Here is a 13,329-nt window from a genome sequence, read left to right as displayed (position 1 = left end):
GTTTTGCTTTCCTGCCTTGCTTCATGATTTTCTAATATTCCTTAAATCCTTATTTACTATCCTCGCGATGAATCGTCCGTACGTTCTTGCGACCCGAAAACATTGTGGAGGCAGAAGATATAATCCAGTGGCAAATGGCTGGCGAGTCGCTCATCTGGGCGTTCTTTTGACAAAAGAAAAAACAAAACATAAACTGTACAGGCGTAAATAAGTGAAAAATATTATGACTAACGAAAAAATGCAGCACTACTCAGTGACAAGTGCAATATACAGTAGGGCTGTATCATTGGGATGGCCAATACTAGTACTCCCGTACGCACGCTGTCGACGTTAGCACGTGGGGGGGGGGGGGGGAGGAGTGGCCTCCCACCCGCCTATCCTCCCCCCCCCCCCCCGACACCTCCCGCAGCACTGCACGGCGCCAGGAAGTCTGCCACAGCAGGCTGGCGCAGTCGCGGTCCTGCTCGGACCTGGTCTGGTGATGTGCGCTGGCTGCCCTGAGCCGCGACACACACGCTTTGCGCGCCTCACTTTGCGCCCAGCGTAAAAGCGATCTTTGTCCTACAGGCACACGCAAAAGTGGACGACGATGTTCGTGGTGAAAACTATACGTACTTTATAAACCAACGTATGGTATTGCTTCCGAATGAAGTGCTGTCCCACACAAATACCTCAACATTACACACATACAGTCATCGTGGGGTGTGTATTAACAGACCAACAGTGTGGATACAAGTCGCCAGCAGTGTAAGCTCGTAATAAAATCACCCTCATCACGGAATTTAGAAAGTGATTTGGCTAAAGGAAATGGGATTAAGCCGATATTTGCAACTCCCTCTTTGCCGCTGCTATATGTTTCCCACTCTAACAAACAATATTTGTAACGCATTCTATCTCCATACCATGTAGGCAGTGTAACAGAGGTTCTGCAGTATACGCACGGACTATAGCCGAGAGAGTATGATAGTTGATTGAAAATGTCTCGTTTCGAGACATGAGACGTTTATGAATATGATTCACCAGTGCCTGTAATCACTGAACATCTTCACAGGGTCCAGCGCAAGTATGTAGTTGACTGGAGAGACTTGATTCCAAATCGCAGACACCATTTCTGACAGAAATCTGAAAAGCCAGTGTATTTGGTCATTGGATTTTGTACCTTTCTTATCATCTCAATGTAGCGTTGCATTTTTAAGTGATTCCTCACATAGCACACCATCTACTGTATGTGATCATTCTCAATCAACTATCAGCTTCCCTCACCTATAACGCCGTTGATATATCGTAGAACCTCTGTTACACTGTCTACATGGTCTCGTGATAGAATGCGTTAGAAATGGTGTTTGTTACTGTGGGAAATATCTAGCATCGGCAAGAGGGAGTTGAAAATATCGGCTTAATACCACGTTGCATAATCGAATCACTTTCTAAATTCCGTGATAATAATAATTTTGTTATGGGTTTTCACTGCTGGTGACTTGCATCCACACTTTCGGTCTGTTAATACACACCCGACGATGACTGTATATATGTAATGTTGCGGTATTTGTGTGGGACAGCACTTCATTCGTCCCCAATACCATACGTTCATTTATAAAGTATGTATATTTTTTAACATAGGTAATGTCAGCCAGTCTTGTGTGTGTTTGTAGAACCATGACAGTTTTTTTATGCAGGGTGACGGTAACACAGTCGTTGTGATTGTGTTTTTAATAGCACGGTCGTTACGCAAAATGTATGCTGCCGGCGGCAAAATCCTTCTACAGCTAGCTTACAATGTGAGTTGTCAGTAGCGCTCCTCGAAAAGAACATTCTCTTCCCTCCAGGGTGAGTGTACTCTGATTGTTGAAAAAACGAAATTACTCGCCGTTCAAAGTGACTCTTGTGGTCAATTTAATTAGCTAGCCTGTCGATTTGATATTAGAGACGCGCCGTCTGGTGGGTGGCAGCGACGGCTCGGGCAGCACACACACGATTTGGCAGTGGGAGTGGGAGCGGTGATCGGGCGTTTTATCGCTGTGGCCATATCCTCTAACGAAGGTTCAGTCCATCACCTACACAGGGAGACGTGACCAATGTAATGCAATGAAACGAGATATGCTGCCGAATTTATAAAATAATTCACAGCATAAGCCCGATATTTACGACTTCTCTCTGCTGTTGCCATGAGAGACTCGGTGTGTGATGAGAGATTTGGTTACTTTGAGAGAGTTCGAAAGTGAGGACGGCATCCAGTGACACAGGTGCATCCCAGCACAGCCAAAAAGGAATGTAATATTCTTGTCCTGTGACACAGAACAGATTTTTTTCTACGTGATGATAAAGTACTTAGAGGAAGTACAGCCTATGCCATAGTGTTGTACAGGATTTTCACAACAAGTGACTATACTTCAGCAATGCGAAAACGTGTGTATACCCCGACTTGTTCTATCTCGGAAAGTAACTCGCATAAAAGGGAGGAATCTACATTTCACGTCAGAAGTTGTAGGTGTATCGACAAAACTGCGCCCCTGTCACGGATTTTTCTTAAACTGAGGAATCTGTGCCGGGGACGGAACTACGGTATAGACCGCAGCCGCCGGTGAGTGCACGGCGGCCGGTGGTGGCGGGTTGCAGGTTGGGGGTTGCGGGTTGAGGGTTGCAGGTTGGGGGTTGCGGGTCGAGGGTTGCGGGTCGAGGGTTGCAGGTTGAGGGTTGCAGGTTGCGGGTCAGCTCAGCCTGTGGCGGGCGGCCGGGTGCGGGAAGGGCACGTGTGTGCTGCGCGGGAAGACTGAGTGTGGTGGGTGTATCAGCGAATATTCACCACAAGCGGTCAGCAGATGGCACATCTTCGCGATCACGACTTTGTCAGATCAGTAGGATTTTTTCAGCTGACATGTTTAGAGGAAACGTTGTGGTGGAGGGGGGTGTTTCTGCTTCAAAACGTCAGTGCATACAAGATCTCGGATGTAATTAGCGCTGCGATATCTTTTTGGCGGAAATTTCATGACTTGATTTCCTTATTGTTTGCTTATGATACTCAAATGTTGAAAATGTGTTTTATTATGAAGAAGGGTCATTGTAAGCTGGAGGTGCCTGTTTTAAGTGATCAATTAGACTCCTGTAAAGTTGTTGAACAGCTAATTTGATACGGTAGTGCAAAACAGATTATTTCACTCTACTTTTGATATCGAAATTGTCTCCAGCATCACCCAATAGGGACGCAGTATTCTCAGGAGAGACGAAAACCTCTGTGTGCATGTTTGGAGATGTTGGTTCGCACAATCAGAGAGTGGTCTCTAGAGAAATCCAGAAGAGACAGAAAGCGAGTGGGGCCGCGAGATCGAAGGAGGCCGATATGCGGTCCACAGTCGGTGGCATATAGTAAAGCGATGTGTGATTAGGACGTTGGGGGGTTCTGTCCTGCGTGGCAGTGCGGTTGCGATAGTCACATATGCAGGGGACGTCAAGCGGTGGCTACTAACCACACTTCTTTCCATTCCTCGGTGATGAGAAAAGGGGGTGGGGGCCGGGAGGGGTCGAGGGTTCAGACATGAGCTTCACCCAGGTGGGGGATACCTTTTAGCAATTCTATAGTGTTTTAAAAACTCAATCACGATGTCAGATTCCTGATAGAGCAATTTATTGTTTCCGAAAGTGGTATCGCGAACACACGCACCAGTCCAGCCCCTCTGACAGATCGATTATGGGTGTAGCATGCAACTCAGGTAAAATTTCAAATTTCACAGCTACATGGAACGTTATGGACTTCGTACCAGAATCCACCGACAGGAGGCAACGGGAAAAATGGAGCCAGTAGGATATGGAAAACGGGTTGTTGCAGAATCAGATCCCGCTAAATATTCCTATCCTAGTATCCATCAATACGATGCGAGGAATACTTCTCCCACTTAATGGGTATTGATTTAATTAATTAGCCAGTCATTGCGATAGAGTGAGGGAATATCTCCAAGACGGCCAGAGCTGGGTTTTGCCACGTGCACGCAACGTGGCTGGCGCGTGGTGCGGCCTGGCGGCTGGGGAAACGGCGCGCGCTTCGCAGTCCCGAGGTTTACAACACTGTAACTGCGTGGCCTGAGTCATACTGACGGTCATCAGAACGAAAAAGCCCCGCAGTAGTTTAAATATTCCAAACTGCCTTGTCAGTTCTCAAAACGTTTCAATAAACAGTATTCCATAGGCTGCACTCAATTTCCTGACAAATGCTTTAAATAAATAAATAAACAATATTCTACACATTGCCTTGTCTACCCAAAATTGTTTAAACAATATTCCATACACTGCAATCAATTCCCCTGCAAATAGCCAGTGAACTCGCCAATTTCCAGGTGGGGGAGGGGAGGGGGACGGCTGGGGTTTTCCTAGAGTAGGGGGCGGTGAGCTAACTGATCGATTTAATTCATTTTTTTAATTAATTTGATATCAAAAGTGTGCTTGTATTGGCGAGGGGAGTTCCCATAGGGGGTGTGGAGGTGGAGGGGAAGGGTTGGGGGGATTTCTCTGAAGGGTGAATTATTCCCAGAGGGACAGACCCGTCAATCGGTAGAGAACGGCAGGGTGGTCCCTGAACGTAAGCTTGCCTCCAGTGTAGGCAACCCGCGTTACCTGACTGCGCTCGTGCCCCTGGTGCCACCAGCTGCTCCTCCTCCACTGTGACGTTTTCTGAAGACTGGAAACTGGAATTAATGAAGCATCTTATAATTGTTCCGTTTTTCACCTCATTCGAAGCACTTTTAATCCAGCCGACAGCATCAGCTACGGTAGCAGAGTTGGCTAGGACGTACACGAATGTGACGCTGTCCATTTTCGCAACTAGGGAACACAGAAGCTTTTTGTAGTAATTTTATTTAAAAGGCAGGATGATTTATTGGTCAAGAGGCTGAACACGCGATGATGTGTTGGAAGGAAAAAATTTTACTTCTACACTGGTATGTTTTCGATGTAATGACATGGTGGATTATGAATGAAACGTAGAATGTTACGTTTCTAACTGCTCATTTTCTAATGTAAGTTATTCAGTCGAGAACGAGAAATGTCAGAAGTCATCCGTACATTTTTATTTACGTGCAAAAAGACACCAAGCAAGGCAATGTCATTTTTCTTCGAAGCACTATGGACGATTTCCTCTATATATCTAAAGTGGTTCTTCTTTTTAGCTGCAATCTTTGCTTTCCAATTTTGGCACATTTGCACTGACCATCCTTCGCAGTTAGCATTCCGTATGGAGTAGCTTTACAAATAGTCCCAAAAAAAAGTCGCGCGGTTCCAGAGTGTAGCGCGTGGAACCGCTCGGCCACCGCGGCCGGCGTTGCTGAGCCAGCGGATAGTACGGTCAGGGGAGCCGTACTGAGCTCAGCAGAGCCACGGGAGGGCACGTAGGCGCGAGCCAGCCGACGCAGAGAGCGCAGCCGACCGAGTTTTGCTCGCCGTGACGGGTCCGGGGTCAAGATCATTACGACTACGTCATCACTCACGTACTGTGCCCCAGAACGCCCCTTGCATACCTACTGTTACACATCGAGGTACTCCAACTTCGTTCTAAGCTCTGCAGGTGTTAACAATGAGACATTGCTTCAGTAAGTGACTTCCATACTGGATTTGAGGAACAAATGGCGCTGTTGCCGGTCATCGGACATCTTTTCGCGCTCGAAATTACGCCAAGCTTACGGTGTTCGTGTGGTGTTGGCTGAATTTTGTTGTTTTTAATTTATTGTAAGAATTAACTTGTACTAGAGCGTACTAGAGCTTCGTGAAAGTGAATGTGTGCGGGTGGTGGAGTGGGAGGGGGTGACCCGGCCGCCGCCCTCGCGCAGCACGCACGTTTCTCAACGAGTCGAGATACAGTTGGCACAGTTGGAAGACAGCCTGGTGCGGGAAGCTCCAGCTCGCCTGTGTGCCTTTTCGTAACGGCAGTGTTTCGCTTTGCAGCTACAGGGAAACAGCGGCCGCCGTGTTCCGCATTCCGGCAGAAATACGGCCCGTGGGAGCGGCGCCGGCAGCCGGAACTGACAGGCCAGCTCAGTGAGGTGGTGTAAACCGCAGACTGCCGTGCAGCGCACAGCGCACAGCCCTGCACCCGTGTGCGCGCCCCGCCAACGCACTGCACCTGCGCTTACACGCTCTCTGTATCTCTCTGTCTCAGCTCTCTTTTTCTCCCTGCCTCCCTCCCTCCCTCCCCGTTTCCGTGCCGTCAGTGTGCCGCTGTTCCCTGCCTACTGCACGTCTAGCATAACAAAAATAACACCAGCTTTAACGCATTTCCTTCGTTTGTTTCACAGTTTCTAACTCTGTTACGTTCTGGTACTGCACGGAAAGGTACAGACGAAAATTCATCTCGCATTCGGTTTCTGCTGCTACGGTATACTCTCTTACTTTGATATGGTGAGCCCCCGGTCCACACGGGCGGCAGCGCCACCAGGTGGCTGCGGCGGGGTGACACTGCACGTGGCACGTCGCACAGCGAGGTAGTGCGCGTCACTCTCGACCAGGGTCACGTCGTGCGTCTCCTTCGGTAGGGGTTTCCACAGAGCTGATGCTCCCGAGCCGCAAAATGTCCCCCTCGCGATCACCATTCGATCCTCGAGGCGCATAGTGCTCAGTCTTTTAGCGATTCTGGTGTATTCCGAAAGCCTCGACTCTCTTGTAGGCATTTTTATTCGTAAAAAACAGAAAATCAAAATGTAAGAAGTAGGAACAGAAATCACAAACGAAAGTGAAAAAACTTTTTTCTAGGCAACAAGTGAAATATAAATAGACTTATCGAAAGAAGCGAAGCAATTTCGTTACGTTTTCGATACACAAAGCGAAATCAGTAAAGCCGTATATTATAGCTGAGTAAATATAGTGTCGGCTCGTATTCGTAACGATGAGATTGCAGCATTTATTTAGGTCACTGACGTACACGTTCGAAAGTACTGCTGTCAGTAGGGGAAAACGCGAGACTGGCAATGCCGTCCACTGCGGCGTGACGATCGTGTCGCTGGGATAAACGTCGCAACTACTTATCCGACCAGAGCTCCCGAAACTTTAAATTGAGGTATTTTTGCCGGCTTGAGTGGGCGAGCGGTTGTAGACGCTACAGTCTGGAATCACGAGACCGCTACGGTCGCCGAGAGAATCCTGCCTCGGCCACGGATGTGTGTGATGTCCTTACGTTAGTTAGGTTTAAGTAGTTGTAAGGTCTAGGGGACTGGTGACCTCAGAAGTTAAGTCCCATAGTGCTCACAACGGAACCTCCCCATCGCACCCCCCTCAGATTTAGTTATAAGTTGGCACAGTGGATAGGCCTTGAAAAACTGAACACGGATCAATCGAGAAAACAGGATCAACTTTTGTGCAACTATGAAAAAAATAAGCAAAATATACAGACTGGGTAGTCCATGCGCAAGATACGCAACATCAATGATAGCGTGAGTTCAGGCGCGCCGTGGTCTCGTGATAGCGTCAGCAGCTGCGGACCGAGAGGTCCTTGGTTCAAGTCTTCCCTCGAGCGAAAGGTTTACTTTTTTTATTTTTGCAAAGGTATGATCTGTCCGTTCGTTCATTGACGTCTCTGTTCATTGTAATAAGTTTAGTGTCTGTGTTTTGCGACCGCACCGCAAAACCGTAGATTAGTAGACGAAAGCACGTGCCTCTCCAATAGGAAACGGAAAGATTTGATCGCAAGGTCATAGGTCAACCGATTCCTCCACAGGAAAACACATCTGATACATTCTAAACGACACTGGTGACGGCATGTGCGTCACGTGACAGGAATATGTTGTCGACCCACATAACTTGTACACTTGGCGAATGGGGTAAAAACATTCTTCTACTTTGCCCGATTTAGGTTTTCTTGAGGATGTGATAATCACTCCCAGAAAAGTGATGAAAACATAAGAGTTTGTCAGATAATAATTGTCTGAAAATAAAAAATTAAAGTCTTTACTTGCGGGAAGACTTGAACCAAGGACCTCACGTTCGGCAGCTGCTTACGCTAACCACGGGACCACGGCGCACCTGGCTCACACTCTCCTTGATGTTGCTTATCTTGGCGATCGAGTACTCAGTTTGTATATTTTGCTTAATCTTTTCATAGTTCCACACAACTTCTTCCTGTTTTCTCGATTGATCTGTGTTCAGTTTTTCAAGGCCTATCCACTGTGCCAACTTATAAGTAAATCTGAGGGGGTGTGCGATGGGGAGGTTCCCTTGTCAGAGCCAATGGAACCATTTGAGGTATGCCGGCCAGTGTGGCCACGCGGTTAAAGGCGCTTCAGTCTGGAGCCGCGCGACCGCTACGGTCGCAGGTTCGAATCCTGCCTCGGGCATGGCTGTGTGTGATGTCCTTAGGTTAGTTAGGTTTAAGTAGTTCTAAGTTCTAGGGGACTGATGACCTCAGATGTTAAGTCCCGTAGTGCTCAGAGCCATTTGAACCATTCCATTTGAGGTATCTCTTTTCCCGTAATCCGATTCTGATGAAATAAAGCCTCTATCGAGTTACCTGTCATAAATGCACGAAAACCCGTCTAGTATTTTTTGAGATTAGCTTGTTGCGGGCGATAAACAAGCAGACAAAGTTTTACAAGTAAGCTTATTCTTCCGTGTTACGGTGCGTACATTACCTGCAATCAGTATATCGGATATATTTTCAATGGGACGCGACCATTTTACAGTTTCATTATTAGAACACACTAAGGAAGGTAGTGGGCTGCAGAACTGTCGGATGTGCGCCCGGGTCGCACGTCAGGTTGTCCGCGATACTTGGACAGACAGGTGTGCCGGCTCCTTGAGGCGCACGCTCCAGTACGTCAACAGGAACGACGTGAGCGTCTCCAAAAGTCTGCCTGCCGCAGTATAGTCGAGGAGTTACTAAGTGACGCGAGAATACTACAAGTTGGAAATGCGCCGGGAAGACGTCGCATCGCTCGTCCGGGTCCTCCGCCGCCGTCCTCAGACTGTGCGCGTGTTGCGCGTTAACAGTGTTATAACTCGGCCGCGGCCGCCCCGACACCCGCGGCCGGCACGCGCCGCTGCACAGAGTGGCGGCTGGCAGGCCTGCCGTCGTTCCAGCACTGCGGGGCAGGCCGACTCCTTGCCAGTCCAGAGTGGAGGTCCAGAGGGGCCGGCTGGCCGCCGCGCCGCGCCGCGCCGCGCCGGCACTTTGAGGCCGGTACGCACGGGCACAGTGCAGTCGCATCTCGCCCGCCGACCGTACGTGGGTCAATTCGGGTCAGTTTGTTCTCGTCGGTCAAATCGTCCGACATTCTGACCCAGGAAAAACGGACTGTGAGATGCTGATAGGTTCAACCCGAAAAAGTAGTCTGTAGCTTCCTGACAGTGAAAGATTTCGCAATCGCCATCTACTTCGACATCTATGGTCGGAAATTACAGTATTACTGGAAACCACAAGTAGGCAAAATGTTATCTCAAATTTTAGGGGTAAATTACAACTCGCAAAAATAATTCGTTCGAGTGATAAGGATGGTAGACCTTGTAGCTAAAATCACTGTACTGGGTCTTTTTTGGGTTGTGGTAGGTGGGCATTAGCTATATACAAGTTACAAGTACTGCTTACTGGCTTTTTTATGCCAGGACGGAGGTGATTCTGGTACACGGGGTGCTTCGCAAACGTACAAGTTTTCGTAACTGCTTCCTAGCGTTCTTTTGCCAGTCATCCTGATGTACCAGAGCCTTCACAAATGTGGTGAACGTTATGTTTCCCCACTTTCGAGTTCTTTTCCTGTTCAGAACACTTTCTAGATGTCGCTTTCCGCCCAGCTGCTTGGCTACACAACTTAATTTCAACTCTCCACCTATTAAGCTTCTGTACCGTCCGAGACGGCAAGAGTCGCCTAGAATATGCGAACGACTCACCTCAAAGCGCACGACGACTGACGCGGAGGCACCTTCTCGATCTGTGCGTCCCCCCTGCTGGAAGGAACAGCTCCGTCGACGACGAGAGGGCGTGCCGTGTACTGCGGCCACGCCGCGGCGGGCTCTGCTTCTGCCGAGCACCGACCTCCACTTCCCAGTCTCCAGACCGATTTACGAAATCGTGTAACATTTAGGCCTTTCAGCCAGTTCGAATCGGGAGCTGAGTAAAGGCATTTCCACTGCGCATTTCCTATTCCCATTTATATCGCTTCTCGAGAACGCCTTAGTAACTTTCCCAGAAATGGGTTCCATCGATCATCACGCGAAAATCCAAAATTAGCCCGACGGCCTCCGACAACCGCCGATTTAGGAGCATCGTGAAAACACCAGCCCGTCACATCCGACCTGCCGCACACACCGAGCCGGCTCGAGTGGCCGAGTGGTTCTAGGCGTTACAGTCTGGAGCCGCGCGACCGCTACGGTAGCAGGTTCGAATCCTGCCTAGGGGCGTGGCTGTGTGTGATGTCCTTAGGTTAGTTAGGTTTAAGTAGTTGTAAGTGTAGGGGACTGCTGACCTCAGATGTTAAGGCCCATAGTGCTCAGAGCCATACATCGAGGTGGGACGAAGTCGTGAGGGAGAGCTGCCGGCGTGGGAGCCCTCCTGCAGCCAGCCGTAGCGCGCCGACTCGGCGTGCCGGGCACTCGACCAGTCGTCGCGAGTTCTCTGCAGACTTGCTGAGCCACGGAAGTGTCGCCGGTGCAGAATGTCGTGCACCGGCTGACCCGTCGATTACGTCCCACAAATGTTCGGCGTAATTCGTGTCGGCCGCTCTGGGTGGCCAGACCGTTCGCTCGAATTGTCCAGATGTTCTGCGAAACGATCCCGAACAATTGTGGCCCTGTGACGTGGCGCATTGTCGTCGGTAAAAATTCCATCGTCGTTACGTCTCCACGTAGCCGAACACAGCCTTTTGCAGTCAATGATCGGTTGAGTTGTACCACAAGACCGAGTCCATTCCACGTGAAGACAGCCCTCGCCGTTACGGAGCCTCCACAGTGCCTGGTCGACAGTTTCGGTCGGCGGCTTCCTCGGGTCCGCGCCACACCCAAACTCTACGGTCAGCCCCGAGCAGCTGGTATGGGGCCGTGTCTCGCCGGGCCGGCGTCTTTCCAGTCGTCCAGGGTCCGACAGAGACGGCCCCGTCCACTTGTGGGGTTGGCTTCACGCACTGACAGCCCTACGGAGGCGCCGCTGCCCTCGATCGCCAGGTGGAGACCTCCGGGCTGGCAGGCGGCGCCTCCAGTCCGCCCATCTCGCCACTGTCCACACTGCGGATCTCGCAATACTCAATTCCCTTTCGAATTCCAGAGTGGAATGTCCCGTGCGTCTAGCTGCAAGTACAGTTCCGCGTTCAAATTGTGTTGATTCCCACAGTGCGGCAGCCGTACGTTTTCGTACGAGCCGTCCGAGTGCAGACGACAGCTCGGCCTGTGCACCGTCGCCACGTACGCACGTGCGTATCGCCGCCCAGTGCCTTCCGTCGCCTCCGTGTACAGCAGCCACGGACGCAAGCAAACGGGCGCTGTCCGAAGCGGCGTCTTGCACTCTACTCACAGGACGCAATACCGGGGAACGGGAATTTTTTTCATCATTTATAAATTGAAACTTGAATAAATTGTTCAAGTGCAAGCTCTTTTAATGGTTCAAATGGCTCTGAGCACTATGGGACTTAACATCTATGGTCATCAGTCCCCTAGAACTTAGAACTACTTAAACCTAACTAACCTAAGGACATCACACAGCACCCAGTCATCACGAGGCAGGGAAAATCCCTGACCCCGCCGGGAATCGAACCCGGGAACCCGGGCGCGGGAAGCGAGAACGCTACCGCACGACCACGAGCTGTGGACGCAAGCTCTCTTACATCTACATCTACATACATACATACTCTGCAATCCACCATACGGTCCGTGGCGGAGAGCACCTCGTACCACAACTACCATCTTCTCTCCCTGTTCCACTCCCAAACAGAACGAGGGAAAAATGACTGCGTATATGCCTCTGTACGAGCCCTAATCTCTCTTATGTTATCTTTGTGGTCTTTCCGCGAAATGTAAGTTGCCGGCAGTAAAATTGTACTGCAGTCAGCCTCAAATGCTGGTTCTCTAAATTTCCTCAGTAGCGATTCACGAACAGAACGCCTCCTTTCCTCTAGACTCCCACCCGAGTTCCTGAAGCATTTCCGTAACACGCGCGTGGTGGTCAAACCTACCAGTAACAAATCTAGCAGCCCGCCTCAGAATTGCTTCTATGTCCTCCCTCAATCCGACCTGATAGGGATCCTGAACGCTCGAGCAGTACTCGAGAATAGGTCGTATTAGTGTTTTATAAGCTGTCTTCTTCTGCCTACCGTTGTCCAGAGCTACCTAATTGCTGCGCTACGACATTTACCGCTGCTGTCCAGTGTGCAGTGACAGCGCATACAGTCGGCAAGTGACACTTCGTACGTTCTGGAATGAAGGCTGTCCCCGTACGACGGTCCACCGTAGGTGTCTCTCAGGTCCCTTGCCTGAAATCTGTAACTTTTTTGTTACAGCGACTCTGGACTACAAGTGCATACGATGCAGGCAAACGCTGACCATAGCGTGAGGCAGGAACAGAGTTATACGCTGTGAAGGGTTATACTTCTGACGATTTTGAACAAAAAACGTAAAGATATTCCCATTTCTTAAAATCCGACATACAGCTATTTGAAAATCCGTAGTACCAGTCACTGGAAGTTACATCGGGCATTGGAACGATCGCCGTGCAGTAGATTCTCGGCCACCGCGGTCACCCGATCTTTCTACCGTCGGCCCACGCACGATTCAAGTGCGCGCCCAGATGTTCAGTAGAGACGACACGACGCCGCCCGCCATATCGGCGAGTGCGCGCTGGCGAACGAGTACGCGCGGCTGACGCCCGTGTGTTCCACCAGCTGAGCCTAGGCCGGCAACAAATCAGCCGGGTGCGCGGCCTCAGCAAGTGCGCACAACTCAACACTACATTTGCGCACACTCTTTCGTTTACTGTTACCCATATCTGTCCTTTTCACTAGTTTCCTTCTGAAACTCTTAAGAGCAGGATATACACACATCAAAAAATGTTTTGCCTCACCCGGTTCCCAGAACTCCTGAAGACAGACGTTGACTGTCGATATTGTATCACAGACACAGTCCCTTTGATTGTTCAGAGATGTCACTAAACCCGCCCATAGATGTAAACGACCACGCACGAGCAGCCCCTACCCCTACTAGACGGAGAGGGTGTGACGGCCGATCAGTTCCAGTCATTCCACCAGGAAGGAGGTACACGGCTCGTGGTGTCTGTAGTTCAACCGTGCCTAGACGGTCAATACCGCGGTTCGATAGCGTCCGCATCGTTACTTTGTGCCAGCTAGGGCTGTCAACAAGAGAAGTGTCTCAGAGTGAACC

The 13,329-nt window shown here is 50.0% G+C and overlaps 1 protein-coding gene across 1 annotated transcript in view; it reads left to right on the top strand.

Moving 5' to 3' along the window:
- Positions 1 to 13,329, top strand: part of LOC124623105 (carboxypeptidase E-like) — a 415,742-nt gene that overhangs the window by 366,356 nt on the left and 36,057 nt on the right. Inside the window, exon 12 of the mRNA XM_047148899.1 lies at positions 5,929 to 6,014. Within this exon, the coding sequence (XP_047004855.1) occupies positions 5,929 to 6,009 (81 nt within the window). The 3' untranslated portion in view covers positions 6,010 to 6,014. The remainder of the gene's footprint in view (positions 1 to 5,928; positions 6,015 to 13,329) is intronic.

The sequence above is a fragment of the Schistocerca americana genome, chromosome 1, assembly GCF_021461395.2.
Source record: "Schistocerca americana isolate TAMUIC-IGC-003095 chromosome 1, iqSchAmer2.1, whole genome shotgun sequence".
Classification (NCBI taxonomy): domain Eukaryota; kingdom Metazoa; phylum Arthropoda; class Insecta; order Orthoptera; family Acrididae; genus Schistocerca; species Schistocerca americana.
The sequence above is the reverse complement of the archived record's forward strand: the minus strand, read 5'-3'. Positions and strand labels throughout refer to the sequence as shown.